At 35.9% G+C, this 21,857-nt stretch overlaps 1 protein-coding gene across 1 annotated transcript in view; it reads right to left on the bottom strand.

Annotated features, from left to right (window-relative positions):
• DMXL1 (Dmx-like 1) overlaps nt 1-21,857 on the bottom strand; it is a 71,026-nt gene that overhangs the window by 37,506 nt on the left and 11,663 nt on the right. The window contains exons 7-22 of the mRNA XM_010002352.1: nt 19,608-19,783; nt 17,946-18,135; nt 16,143-16,311; nt 13,253-13,462; nt 12,336-12,589; nt 11,565-12,240; nt 10,945-11,066; nt 10,275-10,364; nt 9,879-9,981; nt 7,683-7,799; nt 6,211-6,432; nt 3,918-5,609; nt 3,241-3,351; nt 1,741-1,910; nt 838-935; nt 30-195 (exon numbers count right to left, since the gene is read on the bottom strand). Coding sequence (XP_010000654.1) covers nt 30-195; nt 838-935; nt 1,741-1,910; nt 3,241-3,351; nt 3,918-5,609; nt 6,211-6,432; nt 7,683-7,799; nt 9,879-9,981; nt 10,275-10,364; nt 10,945-11,066; nt 11,565-12,240; nt 12,336-12,589; nt 13,253-13,462; nt 16,143-16,311; nt 17,946-18,135; nt 19,608-19,783 — 4,566 coding nt within the window. The remainder of the gene's footprint in view (nt 1-29; nt 196-837; nt 936-1,740; nt 1,911-3,240; nt 3,352-3,917; nt 5,610-6,210; nt 6,433-7,682; nt 7,800-9,878; nt 9,982-10,274; nt 10,365-10,944; nt 11,067-11,564; nt 12,241-12,335; nt 12,590-13,252; nt 13,463-16,142; nt 16,312-17,945; nt 18,136-19,607; nt 19,784-21,857) is intronic.

The following is a 21,857-nucleotide window of genomic DNA, read 5'->3' as shown; positions in this document are numbered from 1 at the left end:
TGTAAAAGAAAAGTTCATTATTTTATTACCTCCACTGCATCTTTTAAGTGTCCTGCCAATAAGAAAAATGCTGCAGAATGTTCAAAACGCTGTTTGCCAAGCAAAGAAAAGGCATTCTTTAGCGCTGCTTTACGCCATCTGTCCTCACTAAAGTTGTTTCCAAAAAACTGTGTCATTTTAGTGTCTTTTTGGGACCTGCATATTGAACATAATTGATGAAAGTATTATTTTACTAGATGCATTATGGCTTTTTATTTCCTCACATGCCAGCAGAATTTTACACAGCTCTTATCATTAAGAAGTGCACAGGCTCTCACCAAACTGGGAGTGTAGAAGCCTTCCTGTTCAAAAATATTAAATCAACCTGAGTAAATGCAAAAAACTAATGGCATTTTCAGTTAACCTGATACAAATAACAGAAAAGCTCATTTTTCCCAACTATGCTCTCAAGAGTAAGTGACAATGCAAACTACTTCGTAAAGTTTGTGATGTTGAATGCTGTATTATGAAACACAAGTTTAAAAGATTTAACTCAGTTATCTGAACTTAAGCTAACAACAAATACTATTCTAGAAGACAGCCATGTCATTCAACACACTACACAGGTAGTCCTCAGAAGTCCTAAACTTGAAGCATCTCCCTTCAGAAACAGTGTCTAAATTACCTCAGTAAATACAAGAAGATTAAAAAATACCCACTTCATGTAGTGCATAACTTATACATTGAATCTTAGCTTTCAATGGCAAAACTCACACTCTTTTGCTCACATTCAGTTTTTTTCCTCCAAATTATATCAGACAGTATAGAACTCCATGTGAAAACCTGCATGCTTCCTACCTGTACAATCCCCAGATCACAGCCTTCTTTTTCATTGCAAGGTAAAAAATGGCAGCATCCAGCGGGTCATTGTTTCGCTGAAAGGCTGCTTTAGCCACCTGTGAAGGCAGTTCAACAGCAAAAAAACAATTAAAATGTAAAATAATCTTAAAAGGCAGTCTTATTGCTGCTGACATCCCATGCCCCACAGTGCTCCAAAATGCTCCCTCATATTGGACGCCTCCTTTCACTATGAGTCTGACATAAGAACATGTGAAGATACTAAAGTTTCAATCTCTTGTTTTAGTTTCACATCATTTAGCTAATGCTCTTCTAGTTCTAGGAGCTTTTCAGCAGATTTAATGGGAATGCCTACTTCTAAAATCAGTTCTTGAAATGTTATGAAAATTAATTTATTAGCTGCTCTGGTAATCAAAAGGACAGATGCGAGTGCTGAAGCATATGCAGGAATAACCACTCACGTGTGATTGTTAAAACATCTATTTCCAAAAACCCAAAACAAGTCAAAATAAACCAACAGAAGGTTTTATTCATTGTATTCATCTGCATGACAGATGTACAGTATCTTAGTTGACGCCACTTCTGATAGGTTTCTAAGGAGAACTTTTGCCGGACTGAAAACTGTACGTTCAATCTCTATCTTGAGCATCCACAATAAGCACACTGACACCTTCAAAATGGAAATGTAAAAACTCAAAATGTGACTCACACTGGAATGTGAAACCTAAAGTACTAAAAAAAATAGTTAAATACAGAAGTTCATATTCCTACAATAAACTATTTATGTAAAAGAGAATACAGCCCAAAACATTCAGAAACACTGAACATACAAAATAAATAGAACACTAGAACTCAACTGTTTGAAAAACGTTTGGTAATTTTGTTTCAGAACCCTATGTTTACCTTTTCTATGCATTTCCGCAGGCTATGGATATTTCTAACCCACCATCCAATACCCATAGCTCTGAGTTCTGACCATGTTGGATCTCCTTTCTGTACTGCAGGGAGCATGCTCAGTAGTTCTTCTTCAGCTACTGAATGGAACGCCCAGGCAAAATGACTAGTAGATAAGCCTACAAAATAAGCCATTCATTAGAAATAAAAGAATAATAAAAATAATAACAATCATCATCATCATCATCAGTAATATAATCCAGAATCAGAGAAATCAGGTGGGTGGGAAAAGGAGAAAGGAAGGTTTATTTTGGATTTCTAAGTGCATTGCTGATGAGGCAACAGAAATTAAATAATATCAGCATACCAAATATTAAAGAAAGCTCATAAGAAAACACTTTTTACCTTTAAACTGTTTATATAAATTTGCAAAGAACAGAGTTACTGACTGAAGCTCAAATATATCTGTGGAAGTGGCACTGAGATTAGACATGATACAAAGTGCAACATACTGATTAAACTTCTCAAAGTCTTGGAAGGTAGGTCCCCTATTTGATTTGGATTAGAAAATGTGAAGTTTCACATATACAGAATAGAAAACATGTTTGAGGATAGGGATACAAAAGGAAACTAGAAGAAAAAAAAATCATATGAGGAAGATAGCAATTAGTAGGCCTCAGAATAGCTGGCTATGGATAATTGAAAATCCAGTGAGGGCCAGAAGATGCTTCTTTGTGCTTAGGAACACTCAAATGCACCTCTGCAGATGCCCTGGAGGAACTTCATACTCTCACCCACTTCTGAGCTCAGTAGAAGCAGAAATATCTCAACTAAAAGTATTCCATCAGAGAGCTAACTCAGCAGTACTGTTGCGGCAGTCCTGGCAAATTTGCATGTCTAATACAGCTGAGGGGTGATACACCATGAGATTGGAAAATCCATCAACTGTCATAATGACTAATGAAAGGATAAAGAAGCAGCCAGAGCCAGTCCTTTAGATTTGGTTAGGTCTAACCAAATCCATCTCATTCTGTCTTCTGCAACAGCAGGTGGAACAAACTAAAACTATACCAAACAAAACTATTTAAAATAGTTTATTGGATATTTACAGTAAGCATATAAAAAAACCATTTTAAGTCTGAGTAGACTGTAAGAGATTTTTTTCCAAATATATATTTTAAAAGTAAGTAAATATGTACTCTACTTTCTACTGCATTATTCTTGCAAAAGGGTGTTGGAAAAGCATGGTACTAGATGTACAGAAAGGCCAGTTCTTTTGGGAAACAGAAAAAAATTAAAACTAAAAAATTTTTAAGGGAAAAAAATAATTTCCATTCCAAGACCTACAGATGTTTTCTGCTTTGGCATACATTCATATTGAACCATATTTAAAAACAACAAACAACAAAATAACTCAATGATTCTGCAGGGGCATGTCAACAGCACAGCAATCATACCTACAGCTACATCAATTAAGATTCACCTTATCTAAGGAAACACTTCAATTACCTTGGCGAAGCAGCTGAGCTCGATGGACAGGAGGAAGTGAAGTTGTTAGAAATGTGTGCAGCCGAACAGCCAATAAAAATTTCAAACCACACTCATCAAGGGTTTCTCCACCTAGAAACAAATATTTTTATACACACATGCGAGAAACTACTAAAAGTAACTATATGATGTCTTAACAAGAGAAATACTTTACAATTATGGAACTATTAATGTTTTACAAATTCTTAGGTATAATTCATAATTCTTCCCTTTAAGGAATGGAAAAGAGGAAAATTTCAAATATAAAAAGTTTGAATCTGTTTTTTCCTAATGCAAGAAACACAAAAAAAGTGTGTTAGAAAATGATTTCTCAATTTCTCCACACAGTGCAACAAACCTTGACCATTAAGAAAACTATCTGTTCAAAAGTGAATTGGAAAAAAATATAGTATGTGCAGTGATGGAGTAACACTGGCATTAACAGTCAGCAATATAAAATTGTATTCTGTGAAATTCTGAAGTCTTGACATTTCAGTTAAAAGGTAAATACTGTAATGGCACAGTAAATAATACCGGTTATGTGATGAAACAAAACTATAACATGCTTTCATAAGCCACAAAAATATTCAAAAATCAGAAAAATTCCCAAAATAGTAGTGAAACACAGTAGTACATTTAACTTGGAAGGGACAACTTACCCTGATTTCTGTCTCTGCTTTCTCCAATGTCAGTGCTGGTAGTAGCAATTGTATCTGCCAGCGCCATCAATGACATTTGCTCCATCCTAGTCAGACCTGGCAAGCTTGAATGAAGCAAGTGACGAGAAAGAACCTGAGCATGCTCTGGTCCAAAGTAAGTTGGGCTGTACTGAGAAAGATCGATGACACTTGGTTTCGGAGTGTCTTCATCTGCATCAAATGTAACAAGTTCATCGGCACTTATAATAGGATTTTGGAAGAGATCTTCATAACTGTCATTGGACTTATCTTTTTTATTGTTTTGATTATTAGATTTCTCTGAACAGGAATGTGAGGAATCATCATCTGCAGCAAGCAGAGCATACAAAGGCAATGGTGGAACAGAGTCTATTTCAATATAGTCTGTAGTATCAGTTTTGCTAAATGTTTTAGGATCTCTTGCAGTGCTTCCACTAGCACTGATGGTCAGAGATCTGAGCCTCTTATCATGATTAGATTCAGATTCATTTATAGCAACAACTTCTCCAGCAATGCACTTCACCAGATGGGACAGAATAGCTTTTGCTCTATGTACTTTACCAAGATCCATGAGTTCTAACAGTTGGTATGGATGGTACTGAGGTAAAGTGGGAGATAATGTATGAGCTGCTTCAAAAAGACCAGAATCTTCCATTTCTGTAGACAGATCACAGGCAGATCTTTTCCCACTAAGTTTCTGTGCAAGACTGGTCAAAGATCTTGTTAAGGTTCGCTTTGGTGGATGCAGACCTGAGGCAGCTGACTGGCTTTGTTTCATTAAGCTAGTTATACACGGTATACTTCCACTGTAGGAATCTGTACTAACTAGTTCTTGCTTGGAAGGAGACTGCCACTGGGAATAAACATGCATTTCACAATCCATTCCAACTACAAGAATGCCATCACGCACCCAAGACAAGGAGACTGGAAAAGGAGGTGACCCCTCTACAGATGAAACCAAGTCAACACAACGCAGCAGAACAAACCTAGAAAGGGTTGTAGACTTGGCACTGCCACCATGGGACATTGCTACAATCTCCTTACCATTTTGTTCTTGCATTTTCCCAGACAGCTGACCAAACATATAAAGTTTTGATCCAATTCCCACTGTTAGAATATGTGAACCATCTTCCCTAGACATCCAATCTAAGTGTACCAAGTGCTTAGTGCTGGACATAATATTCCCACCATGAGACAGAGAAATGTCTTGTGTGCTGTATGCCATTAAATTATTATCAATACTAACACCAGAGTCTAACATGGTGCCTATTTCATCTAAATGAAGAGTCTGTTCTAGAATCCAAGAAGAACCCCCTGTAGATTCACATTCAAAAATACTAACATGCATTACAAAATCTTGAGAAAGATTGCTATTTTTAGCTGTTACCTGTTTGTATGCTACTGCTAATCTGTTTGTGTGTGCACAGCTAACTTCAGTTGGCCTTCCTGGAACATTAATAGCACTACTACTAAGAAGTCCATCCTCAATCAGTAAGGGCCATTCTTCCCATACATATGTAATATCACTATATGCACTATATTCTGGCATGGATGAAGCTGATGATTCAGTGGTAACTCTGCATCTCCAGAACCGAACTTTTCCATCAGAGCATGAAGTAGCCAGCAGATAAGGTGCACGACAAACAGGATATATGGAAGAAGAACTCAAATGTCCTAAAATTAAATAAAATACACTTTTACTGGTGGAAACATTAAAAAGCAAACAAAAAAGACAACTTTTTAAAGTTCCAATTTTATTTCTTAATTAAAAAAATATTAGCACTTCCTCACAAAGGGGGTTGTTTGCAGAGAGGGCCTCACAAAGGAGACATGACAAAAAACTAAAAAACGATTTTACACTTTGTTTCCATTTAATGCTGTAAGGAGGAGTCAAATAACATGATTTAAATCTCAGTATTCTATCATCTCTACCATCCAACAAACCCAACCCAAAATCTAAAATTCTTTATCACGTGTTTTTGAAAGACTACTGACAGAAGTCTTAAAATTTAAGTAAATATCCTACCAAAAAAATCATTAATTACTGTAAAACCAAATTTGTGTTTCTCCAATTTCTTTTACCTGAAATAAGAGCTTTCTTTTAGTCCTAGTTCCAGGATCATGACATAAAATCAGGGGAGGAATTTTAAGCAAAACTTTTGGATCCATCTACAGGCATTTTAACAACAAACACCAAACTTACCCAACTTACTTTATTTTAGGATCAAAGTAAGAAAGGCAAGGATCCCTTTATACTTTGAGAAAAATTACAAACCTGCTGATGGCTTTACACTTATTATTTCTACTCCTTCTGGCAAATTCAGCTCTTGACTATACACCATTTTGGAAGACAGAGTAAGTGAGCTGGTGCTCTGAAGGTTTGCTCTACAGGCTTGATACTTCTGAGTGAAAGGTGACTGGATCTTCTCTGGATCTGGTGAAGAATGTACTTCTATTCGTGTTGCTGCTTCAGATGTATTTGAATCTATCTTTTCATCTAAAAAAAATAGTTAACATTGTTAATTTGAAAAAGTCAATTATTTCTTTAAATCTAAGTAGTAATTTTACTCACCTTAAAAAGTCCAAAGAGACAGATAAAACATGACATCATATTTTAGTTTCATTTTAATGAAATGCATTCCCATATCCAAATTCAAAGAAAAATGCTAGCACACTTCCCATGAAATACTTCTGAAATTCTAGAACTGTTGAAAAGTTAGTTTTAAACTTATTACACTTAAAACAGTGAAACTGTAACCAGAAACACCAAAACTAGAGACGACAGATGTATGTATGCAGTTATCCATGAAAATTAGTGTTTCATAAAGAATAAAATGCCAGTAGCTAGAGAAAATTCTGTTTAGACTTCCATGTCTTACCTTACAAATTGGGGCAGAAGTATTTTCCAGAAGTTTTGTTAGTATTTGCTTAAAAAGTAGCACCTCTGAGATTATGTGATATTAAAAAAAGAAAGTAATCATGTATCCATAATACTCAATAGTTACAGTGTGAATCTGATGGATTTGCAACATGAAAACTGCCAACCAATTGGTTGGTTGAGAAGTCTAATCAGTAAGGTCCTCATCATTTAAGTAGATCAGAAAATCTGGATATTTAGTCTCTCTCACCACTTACAGACTAATTGCAATAATACTTAAAATAAGTGATGAAAATCTGCCTTTGCAAACAACAGTAAGACAACTACCGATTCGGTTTAACAGACTCCTCTGGTATGTAGTGAACAACCGATTTGTGTTTCCTTAAAGCTTTTAAGTAAAGCACTTAAGAAAAGCACTTAAGTAAAACTTAGCTTACTTTAAAGTTTCATAGTGTTTGTGGTACAGAACCAGCAGACTGCAGAACTCTAAAATTTTTCATAATTGCATCTCTGACGTCTAGGTGCTTCGGACTACAGTTTAATTTCAAATTTATGTGCAAATTCAAGAAAAGAACAAAAACTGAGAAGCAAACCATCTGAACTGCTAGACTATTAAAAATCAATAAATATATTTGCCCTTAGAATGCAAAAAGTGTATTAAACTTTGGGTTCAGGCTGAACTCAAAAGCTTCAGCATTCTGAAGCTTAAGTAACCAAGAAAGAATGGTTGTCATGAAAGCTTGTAACTGAAGATTCTTTTCAAAAAACTGAAATACATTTTACAATATGCTGAACAGCAGATGCATTGACAGGACAGTGATTTTTTTATTTTTTTTTTCCAACAGAAAACTACAAAAAAGAGGGCTTACCTATTGAGACAGGAATTGACTTCAAATGTAAATGCCACATATGTAATAATGAACGACTTTGAGTATACTCCACTACTATTAAATAGAATTTCTCAGAGAATCCATTGTGCTGGTTTCCTGATAAAATTCAGAACAGGAAAATGTTAGGTTTTATTCATTCAAAAGCACAACTAAATTTTGCTGACTAGCAAATAATCATATTAAGCTGTCACGAACTAATACTGAATTGCAATGGTCTGACTACATCCAACTCTGTTATATTAGTTTTCTCAGTATTTTATCACAAACAGTAAGTACTACAATTATAGGCACACACATGAAGAACTGACAAAAATTTCTTCTAGAGAGGACAACGTATTTGTCTAAATCTGCTGTGCTTAAATTAAATCCCAGAACGTACCCTCACCTCTACATCTTTGCCTTTTACATGCTTACCTCCTAAGTTTCTTAGCTATCTATCTGTTATTGGCAGCTGTAACACCTAAGACAATGAATTAGGTAGAGGTTTAGACTTTAATGTATAAAAAGTACACGAGTTACACCTAGAGAAAAAATGCAGCCTCAACAATTCAGAAAGCCACAGACTGGTCTCATGAATAGGTTAATGGATCACAACCTGGACAGACCTGTATCATCTGGAAAGCACAAGAGGTAAAATATTTCTTCTTAAGAAATTACTTGCTACAGTTTCACTCAAAGAAAACATGAGCTGTAGTATCAAAAGGAGCCCATTTCTGTAGGATACACCCATTCCCCATCTGTAGCAACAAACTAAACCCATTATGATAAAGAAATAGTATAGTGACATCCTTTCCTGCATGATTTCTTTGACCCTTCTTTAGGTGTGCCTCCACACAAAACATCATCAAGAATAAGCTGTATTTACCCTGTGGTTTTGACACTGGATTGCTTACAGTACTGCAGAAAAATGAAAACTAATTTGGTTTTTGTTGTTTTTTTTAAAAAGACACAAGCTAAATATTTACATGCTTTATTAAACAAAAAGAAGTGGGCTGTTTAAAACCAAAGCTTTATAATACTAGAAGATACTTTTGAGTTAGAATGTATGTGAATGATATGCAGTTTTTTTTTTATGATTAACAGTTTTGCAAAGGGTTCAATTAGCCCCATTTCTTACCCAGCAATCTACACATAACTTCAGAACACATACATATGTGTAAAATTGACCTTTACTAAAATCAAATAACTCGCATACTTCTTTAAAAGTCCTTTCTGTATATTATACTCAAGATTAAAACATACAATAAAGGCATGCTATAAGGTAATGCTTATTTTTGTACTCTATTTTGCTCCTAATTTTCAACATCTCATTTACAATTTCTTGACCTCCACTGAGCGTAGGGTTGACATTTTTACAGATTGTCTCCATTACTCCAAATCTCTTTCTTGACTAGAAACAGCTCATTCAGAATTGATCACCACCTATATTCAGGCAATATTTCCCTTGATTCCTGCCACTTTCTTTAACAAAAATAAATTTTGTGCACCAAGCCATTACGTAATATTTTGACACTGCTTCAGTTTTGCTTTCTTTTATTCAGCATTCATCTTACAACTATTGCAAGAGATTTCATATCACGAACTTTACTCTGAACTGGAATGCCTGTAAAACATGACGACTGATGCATTCCACCAAGGAAAACTGATCATTTCTTCTAAAGCAATTCAGACTGTCCCAAGACCTACAAATCCACACACTACTCACAGTACTGTATTCTATAGTTATGTTTGAGGGCATTTTTTTCCCCTGTAATTCATTGTATCACACAAGGTCAAAGGAACAATATTTAGCTGATGACAGATGAACAACCATCATAAAAAGGATACAGTAAACTTTGTCTATCTCATACACTACAGCTACAGGTTTTACATTCTCCCTCCCTTCTTCCCCTCTTCTAAGAACGGTATCACCAATGGAATGCTCAACACAGTACATGATGGATATCTCATTATATAGGCTACTTTATCTAAAATTTGGTTACACAGCTCTTAAAGGAAGTGAAACACCAATGAGTTTCATTAGACTAAGTTTTCATCTTTGCTATACAAAGTTCTTAAATAAAATAGGGTATTTGACCTTAACATTCTAAAAGCTATAGAACAAATTCTTTTTCCTCTGTGGAATGAAAAATTGAATGCTTTGTCTTCTACATTCTAAGAAAAAGAATTCTTTACCAGAGTCTGATAAATTGTTCCTCTTTTCAGGTATTTCCTTCTCCTCGTTATTTAAAATCAAGTCTTCTTGAAAAACATGGAATAACTGTGTTTTCTTGCCATGCTAAAAAAGCAGAAACACACACAGGGAGTGAGCATTGTTGGAGTGTATTGCTTAAGATTGCTCTCTAACACAAGGACTTTTAACTTGGCAAGTTATATACAACAATGACAGATTTATCTGTCACACACCTTTATTACTCATTGTACTATGAAATGAAACGCAAGTATATGTCAGAATACATCTTTAAATACCTCCCCTTCATCTGATGAAGAGCAACATGCATAGCCTTTATGATTAACATTTTCAAAACAAGCTAATTACGGTATAAAAATAAGTACAGAAATAAAACTTACAAGCTCTGTGATAGCATCCAGTTCAATGATACATCCTGGGCGAGCTGTAGATTGCTGACTTACGATGTTAAAAACTTCACCAACATATTTCTGTTCAGAAAGAGTCAGAGAGATGGTCTTGTTATCTGAAGTTTTGTGAGTTACTGCCATTCTGTGGCACAGCCTGGTAGGTAGGTGCAGTATCACTAAACAAATATTAACTAAAGCATTAAATATATACTGGTTGTAATCCACAAAGAACACAGGTAACATTCCCAGTTTTAACAAAAGCCACATGGTTTTTGATAGCTGAAAGGTGACTAAAATATCTGGAAGGCCTCACATTCAGCTGTTTTTTGTCCTTTCCTTAAGCTGCGTTGTCATCTCAACTTTTCCTTATGATGGACAATGCCCACAGAGTTTATTCCTGTTACTACTCTTTGTAGTTAAAGTGTTTCAGAGGAAGTCCCAACCAAATATCGACCTGCCTCAGATATGCAGTTTGAGATTAAATGGAATGCAGAGTGGCTATAATGCTAAAAAGCTTTACCATATCACTTTTTACAAGCAGAGCTGAACTACCATATTCTGTGAAACCCTCAGCAACCAGCTTAGTTAGGCAACAAGTCTGAAACTACTGCTACTGAAAGAAGTTTCAACCTCCAAAATCTTGAGACAGCTTTTCACTTACAGAAATTTCTGGATTGGAGAGCTCACACAAAAGTTTCTTTGCATCTATTACTGCTTGATATAACCTCAAATGATGTCCATCACTAGCCACAAAGCAGGCACTTGGAGAATTACAGTATGCACCTAAAAAGTAAGAATGCAAAAAAGTGCTGAGGCATTCAAACACCAAGTTTCTCCCTTTGTTTTGCTTGTTGGGTTTTTTTTTGCAATAGGCAATTTTGAAGTTATGAAAGAAAACAACGTAAGAAAAATTCTCTCATTAACTTCTGTTTACAAGAACTAAAAAATGTATACGCTGTGCTCTGCAACAAAATCAAAGTATATGAAAGGAAATGAGAATCCCATTTGCAAATAAAGACAAAAATCTATCTCTGTCTTTAAGCGAACAGATTCTGAAGTATGTGCTATCATCTAAGAACTTTATTGCATTAGCTCCTGAATTATCAAATACATAAAAGAAAGTAGAACCACAGCAATTCTTCATGCAGGAATAGTTTGTGAAAAGGACCCACATTTAACATTTTTTCCAACACATACAAGTGTATCTACATTGTCTAGTGAATGGCATTATTAGGCTATATTACTTTTATTTTAGAACAAAAATGAGGAAATTAAACTCACCAAGGCAGTAGCTGGGTATAAGTGTGGGCAGCCATGCAACATTAGAAAAAGCTGAAATATGGAGAGAATTGATCCGTGCAAGTTCAGAAACTCCACCAGAAAAGGACAAAGGCCCAACAGGGTCAACTCTCCAAAGAATAAGTTCACTGTAAACTGCATTGGGATCCTGTGATGTTAGGCTCGCACTGCTTCTGCTCTGAAATCTTGCTGGTGACTCTTGAGAATCATTTGCCTGTTCTGCATTCTCAACATCAGGTGAAATTAGAGCATTGTGATGTGATGTTGTAAGCAGCAGAGGTAATACTGAGTGGCAAGCTAAGTCATTAAGATGAAAACGGTGACCACAATATCGTGATTTATGTGAAATACTGAGTACAGTGGAAAAAGCCGATTCCTCAGCAAAACTCACTAGCCACTGGTTCAATGACCCATCTGCATGTTTGGAAATCATCATAACATTGGGCGTGAAGATACTTAGTTTTAAACTGTTTGTTGATTTACTGTGTCCAGAAGAGATAAGCATAGATGCAGATCGTGTAAGGCCTGGAGGTTTCTGTTTGCCTTGTTGAATAGCTAAGTCAACATTTTTGGTACAAGCATACATCACTATACTTCGGCATAGAGAGTTTGCATCACCCGTTGGAAATGCAACAGGAATTCTTGAGACAAAAGACACCTGGAATTTTAAGGGAGAAAGAATAAATATTGAAACAATTTTCTCATCATACTTCCAACCAAATAACAATGCATAACCCAGAAAAAATAAAGTACCTGCACCTGGCGAAACATGCCAGGCTGGTATTCGTCTAGCCAGTCCACATGCCACACTAGCAGTGAACCATCCATAGGATGTATACTGAAAAGCATGTCAGCATTTTTACTCCATTCAGAAAGTAGTACTTCAATTTCATGATCAATAATAGCAGAAGACAAAGGAACCAGGCTTGAATTTGGAGTAGCCTTCTCATCACCCAGTTCCTTCTTTTCTTGGATCCCCTTCTGTTCATCTCCAGTTTCATCAACTTCTAGAACACACAGAGATTTGTATCTTTTATATTCAAAAGCAGAATAATTGAAAGCAGCATTATTCAGGCATTGCAGCATTTTTCAGGCCTTTCATAAGCCACTCATGTAAGTACCAATTTAAAATAAGAGTTTTAACCAGAAATTCTCTAGCAGACCTCAGTAAATGACTAACAAAAACAGTTCATACTGAATCTTAAACACTTTTACTTGTCCCCATTTTATATTTTTTTTTTGCAAGCAGTCATCTTCAAACTGTATTTATTTAAATTAATTGACTGTATTATCTTGGAGAATAAAGACATTTAAATTAGATTTATGTTAGCACTTCAAAAATAAAGTTAATCCTAACGTTGCACCTTCTTCCTTAAAAAATGTTATAATAAAGCACTCCCATGCAAAGGTCTCCAGGTTGGCCTAAGTACTACAGCTTTCAGAATAAAGAACTCAAAATTTTTTTAACAACCATAAACAAATTCAGAATGTTTAGATACAGATTTTTAAGAGTCACTTAGGTACTTCCAGCATAAGGGAAGGAAGTGCATAGAAACGCTACTGTAATCTGTCTCTATCCTTACAGTCAAATTGCCTGCCTCTTACTGCACATGAAAGAACAGTACAAATTACTTTGTAAAATGAAAATCATTTGTGTATAAGACTTTTACCTTCCTCTGATCTCCCATCCATTTGATTAGATTCCTCGGTGTTAGTCTCAGAATGATGTTCAAAACTCTTCTTAAGTTGCTGCAAAAATACTTCCATAGATAAGGTAAAATGAAGTTCTTTATTGTTTAGCCAGTGCACAACAAAAGGTCCACTTTTTTCTTCATTTCCACCAAGACTCAGAGATGTGATAGAAGGGAGCAGAGGAATATCTACCAGAAAAAGATGTTGACATTTTTGAAAACCATGTAGTTCATACATATTCTCATCTTCTGCTCCCTAGTTACACTGCATTACTTAAATCTCATGCCCTGGGATAAAAATATTTTTTACTCAAATTCTAATTGTTTGTTTTTTTAAAAAGCTAGCTTTGAAATATTTACCCTCCCATCTAGCCTAAGACAAGGATAACTGAGAGTACACAGATAGAAGAAAGTACCACTATGACCATCAGCAATGTTACTGTGGGAAGGGGGTGCAGCAGGGGAAGGGCTCAACAGGAGAATGGAGCATTTAAGAAATAGTCTGACTTCCTGAAAAGGATCAATTAATGCCAGTCTCAAAAACATCATAGTACATTTAGCAAAAACAATGTGGAAGGAAGAATTCTGTTGAATTCTCTTTGGAAGGTGAAGCTGAAGTAAGCATGAAAAAGAAGGTCAAGTAGAAAGATTACTTTTCAGATTAGATTATGAATCTCTGTACTTTGAGTATATATAAAAAGATCACAAAAAAATACCCCCCATTTTTTCCCATTCTCCTACCTCAAAGCTACAAACTGCTAACTGATGCTCAGCTCTGGACAAAGTCCATAGTGAATTTCTATTCGCTTAATAATTCACATTTACTTTTTCCAGAAACATTCTAAAGGTCTTTGGATTCAGTAAGTTTTTCTGGATTTGCCTAGAGATATTGTCCTCACAACCACTGCTTATTCCATTCACTGAACTCCACACCCAAGCTGAATACTAGTTTAAGTAACACTAGTATAAAAGAAGGTCTCAAGGACTTTATTCCTGCAAGAAAATTAGTTTTAAAATTAACAACAGAACACAAATGCAATAAAAGCTTTTTAAAAAACCAAACAATATTTATTCTTCTTCAAAAGCATTACTCTTCTTCAAAAAGTGAAGTGAATGAGAAATAAAGATGCTCTGGCCTTCTCAAGGACTCCAAATGCTCTAATAAGAGCAAATTTTCAAATGAAAGATCATAAACTGATTTAGTTTAAATAGAATAAAATACAATTAGGTTTTCAGATTAATTTGAAAAGGGCACACTAAAAGGACTGCTTAGATAATCTGGTTGGACTGAAGTACTTAAGGGCTTGACTGTAAGGGAGAATGGCTATTTCTTCAAACTAGGATTTAAGATGTGCAAGTTACTTCAGAGGTTTTGCATTAAAGAACAATCTGTTATCCTCCAATCTACTGAGTTAAAGACCACATGATCCAAAACACAGTATCAAGACAGATAATACAAATAGCATAGAAGGAACACAAGACCAAAATGGCCAAAGACAAGTGCCAGACACATTGGAAGACATTATATCATATTTCTCAGAATTATTCTTATTCCCATTCTATGAGTTTGCAGTTGAGCACATTTATATTGCAAAGACTACTGAAAATGACATTAAGTTTACTTAAATGTCACGTATAAATGAGTAAGGAAAGAAATGCATTAAGAGTAGAAATTAAAAAAAAAAAAAAAGACAGGGAAGGATTATGTGCTAGCCACACAAAAAGGTTAGTTAGCTTTCGTGCAATATGAAGACACAGAAGAGGGGATCTCCAAATCTCCAAGAAGCTTTGCAGAAAATTTCCTTTATGACAGTGGGTAGTAACACATGTAATGACTAGAGATATTTCCTGTAGAAATAGAACAGGATAGGACTGATGGTACAGCACATAACTGCAAGAAGCCTACCTTCTGGTAGGCTGGATGTGGTTCTAGTCACATCTATTAAAAGCAACATGAACCAATTGTAAAAAAGTGAAGGCTAACTCTAACCTCTCAGGAGAAGGTGTTTACAGCTTGCTTAGCCCAGCAATGGTAGCGGAAACCAACAGTTCTTCATAACCACACAAAAGACTTTACAACCATAAATATGAACTAGTCCTGACTATCTTTATGTCAAAACTGGCCTTTCACACAAGGTGCAATAAGAACAAAAAAGCAATTTAAAAATACTACTTATAGGACTGAGCTTAATGACTTCATGAAAAGTTTGTATGCTTGTTCATTTTGTTTAGAAACAGGAAATTACATCAGAGCACTAAAACCTTAATGAAAGGCCACTCAATACTGCATTTCTATTCAGGTTTTCACTGAGCAGACAAGCACTTCATTCTCAGCACGCACAAACAAATACAAAGGCAGAAATAGTAGCAACTATAAAGGATTTTCCTTAAAGTCTACCAATACCTTACTGGAGTGGAAGGAGGTATTAAACTTTATGGAACACAAGACGAAGGCATGTTTTCCTTGCTTCAGAGACAGAACAAAAGTACAGGATTGTGTTGTTACTTCAGACACTTAGTGTTAGGTAATTTTAAGATGCTTTTTTATTTGTGCGCTCCCAACATGATAAACAATTCTTAGTAAAACTGTAAACCCAATTACACATACTTAGCCTTCCAGATCTCAGACCATGGTGAACCTCAGCTTAAAGATGACCAAAAATGAAAGAGGATTACTGTGGTGGGAATTTAATCAAATAAATTCATTACTGTAGGAGAAGGTTCTTTCATGCATGAAATGAAAACAACAAGCTAGTAATTTTGCATTATTATGTAAATAATGTACAAATACCTCTGAGCCAGTTAAGCTTACAGAAAACTATCAGAAATTGTAACTCGCCCTGTGACAAGGGTTTACCACACTTCTTACCTGTGGCTGGATTGATACTGGCAGCAATATGGAAGTGACAAAGTGCATTTGCATGAGGAGTAATGTTCCTGTGAACTTCATGGGGATCTCGCTGATGTGGAGCAAATCCAGTATGTGCTACAACAGCACCCGACCTCCTCCTTCCTCGTCGAAAGTGCCTTAGGTTTAACTGCATGAAGAACAAGGTGTCATTTTAATTCCTTTCAAAAAGAAAAAGCAGATTTCATCTCTAACTGGTTTTCTTGATACTAGTGAATTCAAGTTTTCATTTTAAAAGCTACTTCAAAGCATCAGAGTTTCTTGCAGTGTTCAGGTTGTGCCTGACATAAAGATAATGCCTTCAGACTAATTTATGGAGGCCCACACAGTACCATGTAACTGCTCCATGTATCAGTGCGTAGACAATGCCCATACTTTTTTTATACTTAAAACAGAAAATACTACTGTGCTTCGTAAATGTATACTAAGCTTATGTAAGATCTTGAGAAAAAAAGCCAACACAACAAGATAAAAACAAAACAACCAAAAATACAGCAAAACTGAATAATGTCCTTTCACAGACTGAAAAACTGGATCAGTATTTCGGATCTGATTAGATGAATACTTTCACTCCCACCAGAGGGCCCAGGGAATTTTAAGGTCTTCCTTCCTTTATGCAAATACATGTTTCTGAGGGAAAATAATTTTTAAGATGGACTATGCCAGTATTAAAAAGTCTTACTCCACATACTGCATAGTTTAAGCCCATCATTCTGTAGATACCTATATTGGGAACAAAAGGTACAAGAAAGTACACAATTTGTATCAACGATGGTAATTATACTCCTAGCATTCCTTTTCACTTGCCATTCTTACCATATCATTCTCACATAGAACAGTTTTCTCTCAATTTTCAAGTAACTTATTTCTTACTTATTTAAGTAACTTACATCTGTAACATTGCCTCATACCTTCAACAGGAACACAACGGTTTCCAACATCCCTTCTCCTCTTCCCTTTGAATATTTTTTTCTGTGTTCTGCCTTTCAGCCCGTCACACTTTTCATCTATGCCACATATGCCAAGAAAGCACCATGAGCATGCTAAATCTATCACTAAATTAAGATAAAAGCACAATGCCCACATACTCTCTATACAGTTTTGTAGGACACTACTAATTCTTCACTCACGTCCCTCCTACCTGCTAAGGATCGTCTGACATAGAGGTGCTGTTTACAAGCAGTTCTGCTTGCAGAAAGGCAACCAAGGCTATATTTCTTCCTTTTGTATTATATTAGAATTACTTGAGCTGGAAGGGACCTTAAAGATCATATAGTTCCAATCACGCTACCATGAGAAGGGACACCTTCCTCTAGACCAGGTTACTCAAAACCCTCTCCAACTTGCTTGCATTACCATCATTCTTCCAGTTGCAGAAGACACAAAAAACTTCAGAGGTAACAGGTGAACTACTACTTTATATTTTAAGGCAGCATTATTAGTGGGTTTCTGTAACCTATAAACAGTATGCACTCCATATTGTTCCCAGCTCTCCGAACTTGATACATCAAAGAACACAGCTTCAGTCACCAGAGCAAAACAGGCAGAAGTGATGTAAGAAGAGTGTCTTCTAATGTGAAAGTTCAGTAGAACAGCTATCAGCTTAGACTTCCTAAGCAAGATTTCAAGTGAATTCAATCTTTTACATCATCTTACAAACATTAACGATATGAAGGAGTTCAGCTTACATGTTCAAGTTACTAACTGTCTAAAACTATGTGTGTGTACATGTGTTTATTCTCACTATTCGATTTCATCTCTTACCTCTAAAGCACTTTGCACTTTGTCCTTACTCGAAGTATTTCTCTTGAAGTTATTTGTTAAGGTCACTGCTTCACTCCAGTTGTTGTTTCCTCCACCACACAACAGACTGTCATTGGGTAACAAAGTCTCTGCCCAGAGACGACAGACATTATCCTTACAGCAAGTGAGGAGTACATTGCAGACAGCACCACTAACAAAAACAAAATTTTAGGTGTGAAGAGGCTGCTTACTATCACATAGCATCAAAATAAAACAACCGTGCCACAAAATATTGCATTATCAGTTTTTAAAACTGCACCAAGTAGCTTAAAGATACTAAGGAAAGAAAATCTCAACACATTCCTAGGAAAAGAGATTCTGTATGAAAGGCTTCCACAACTGTTCAAATATCTGGATATAAATTACTTCAAACTTCATTACACAACAGTGCAACACTAAATCACAGATTTCAACTTACAGAATAAGTCACAATTGGAATTTCTATTTTTATTCTTATGTTTTCCTTTTTAAAGTCCTTCAGATAAAAATCTAACCAGATTCTGCATTCCTGTTGTCAGTTCCCCAGATCTTACTGCTACCTAGCAGTTATAAAACAATACATACAAATGGGAGAAACCAAGATAATACAAGAAATACAATAGCAAATTTAAAAATACACACTTCTATTAACTACTCTTTTTCCAAATGCAATTTTTGTTTTATACATATAAAAAATCCAATTAACCTAAACAAAGATACTGAAAAAAATATGCAGCACATCATGTTTCCAGTTCAGACAAGTTCACAATTTAGTTTTAACTAAGACCTGAGAACTATATGGAACATCTAACTGGCCTGTCCAGCAGCAAACTCCCTTAGACATAATAGACTACATGGATTTTGAAAAATAATTTAGAGACTACAGTCATGGCCTTACAAAGGGTTTTCTACTTCAAAGTCAGTGCAAACGACAGCATAAACTTGTTTAAACACAAAAGTATGTGGAATTCAAGAGGCTAGTATCTGGAATAATACACCAAAAAGATGGATGCAAGGCAAAGAATTGGTAATGCCCTTTCAGTTTGTCAGGACAATTATTGATGAAAACTAGAGACAGGCCATTTAGGAATTGTTAGACCACTCAAAAAAAAAAATCAAACCCAAAATATCAATTCCAAATGATCATTTTTATTAAATTTCCAGATACTGTTTCTGACAGAGATCTAGTTCACATTAGGTAGAGAAACAAGACACAGAAATACTTAGATGTTTGAAAAAGATGACAAAGTGATAGCATTTTTGAATTGCTGATTCCATTAGGACAGATAAGAGAGGAACAAACTGAGATCAAATGCATGGATGATCATTCAAGACAGTGCAATCAAAAAGACAGAGAGAACTATTTTTGCAAGAGCTCATTTTATATTTATTCTAATCTCTAAGCCAGTCTGAGGGATTTCCTTTTTATCTTTCCAGACAAAACGATGCTTACTGCCCTCTCAAGAACTTCAGTGTGAAGGAATTCTACAAACATATACTAACAATATACAAGGTCTGCAAACTCAATTATTAACTGAACTAAACTGTACAACTTCTGTTACTGTTGACAGTACATCTAGGAAGATGGTACAGCTCAGGATTTTTTGGGCAATCTGTAAAACTGAGATTATTAGAACTACTGACCGTGGCATGAATTTACTAGTCTTCCTCCATGAAAATGCATTCACTGATCGAGGATGAGCCAAATAAACAAATGAAAAATCAACTTCCTTTACTTGTTTTTCTGGACTTGCACCAGGTGGCGTTACAGCTGATCGCCAGCTGTCTGTATTGTACCACACTTTCACAAGACAATCATCCTGAGGAAAGAAAAAGGACAGTAAATAAGAATATGATGCATCTTCAGTACTTCTGGGTATGTCTCCTGAGTTTTCATTTTGTTTTAAGTACTTTTTGGATGACAGAAAGCCAGTTCAGTAAAAAGAACTTCAAAACGTGATCTTAGAAAAAAACAATGTAGCAGAGTTTCCTTTTAATCTCTCTTGCCATTAATAACTTCCATTTAACTCTGCACCTCCTTATTAGCTGCAAGTTTTTATGCGCAAAACTACAAGTTGTATGAAAATTTGAATACCAGTTCAAGCCAGTACAACTACTTTTACTTTGACAGAAAACCCCCAAAACTTACAGATACTAATTTAAGCACTAGGAATACAAACAAAAGACTACAACTCAAAAAATCAAACTCACTACTGCTCAGTCTGCATACACAGTAACTGAAAACATCATGTTCCTAGTGTCCTCGTCCTTATGCCTTTAAGGACCGGATAAACTAGCACAGAACGAGGGACAATACCCTGCTTATAAAAAGCAGCCTAGGGAGCGCTAGTGACCAGGAGATTTGTGAACAGAGTGAGCAAACACTATGCCTCAGCCAGAGCAGGGCACTTGAGTTTGTTTGAAAGGGCATCCAGGAAGGGCACACAGGGAGGGCAGCGAAGCTCAGCTAGGGAATTATGCTATCCAGCTGGCACAAAGCCATGGCATGCCTCAGCTCTGCACACTCTAGGGTTGATGCAGCTTCCCAGACTGAGCTCTCCTGGGAAAATGCTGCCATGCAGGTGTGTTTGCACCCTACTCACACACCATTATCGGATGGCAGCAGTAAGCACACCTGTGGGAAGTGTGCCCAGGTGGAGGAATTCCTCCACTTTGTGATGAAGATTTGGGAGGGGGTGAGTAAGTTATGAAGCATCAGGGAATGCAAGAAAGAGAGAAGACCACTAGAGCCACCATCTACCCTCTCTGAAACTAGCCCAATAGACTAACAGGGCTCATGACATGAAGTAGTCCCTATCCCTTCTGCCTGAATCAATGAGGTGACTTAAGAGTATAGGGGTAAATTGTAGGAAGGTCCTGCCCAGCACAGCAGGTATGTCTCTCCAGGAACTATCACAGCTCCCCAGATGCCCTTGCAAAATAGGTAGTTGAATCACTACCCCTGGAGGTGCTTAAAAAAAAGTGTAGATGTGGTGCTCAGGTATATGGCTCAGCACTGGACTCAGGAGAGTTAGGTTAATGGTTAAGTCAGGTTAAAGGTTGGACTTGATCTGAAAGTTCTTCTGAAACCAGAACGATTCTGTGATTCTGAGATTCATACGTTTTTGATCAGCTTTTAAATATGAACAGTAATGAAATAATGTATTAATCTGGGTATCCTTAACATGACATGGGGGAGGAGGAGGTGGTGGTTGTTTCACTGACCAGCATCTTCTCTCATAAAACATTAAACAAAGAAGACACAGAAACCAAGATGTGTTTTAAAGATTCTGCAGGAAATTTAGCAATTTATGATAATTTTTAATTTTCCTACTTAGTTCATAGTTTTTTCCTACTTACTAATTGTGCTTTGCATGAGCTTATAGCAAAACACTACAGAACACAAGATACTCCAGTCAAAAAACGCAAGGAAATTATCCCTCTAGAAGCTATTTGCAGATTAATACATTTTTTTCCACAATTCAATTGTATTATAACATTAGAATCCATTAAAACTTGACTTGTAAAATAATGTGAACTCCTATTGATTTTAAAAAATAGTGAAATACATACAGTATATATCATCAACAATGACAAAATATATGGTTTTTTAAATAAAACCTGTACTCAAACAGTTGCATAACTAATAGTTATCTTAAACATTACTGGAATTACCCTCCTTTCAGATAATAAATGGGTAAAGAGACCTCAGAACATACAGCAAGCAATATGACATCCAAAAAAAGCAAAACAGGAATGGAGTATGAAAACTTGTTGCATTTTTATTACATGGAGTACAGTTTATCACCAAGAAAGTCTAGGATTTCATTTCACATCTTGGAAACTAGTCAATTGGAATATGGTTTACCTACAAAAAGAAATCTAGATAATTTT

Source organism: Chaetura pelagica, unplaced genomic scaffold (assembly GCF_000747805.2).
Source record: "Chaetura pelagica isolate M959 unplaced genomic scaffold, ChaPel_1.0 scaffold387, whole genome shotgun sequence".
NCBI lineage: Eukaryota > Metazoa > Chordata > Aves > Apodiformes > Apodidae > Chaetura > Chaetura pelagica.
This window is presented reverse-complemented; position numbering and strand designations above follow the sequence as displayed.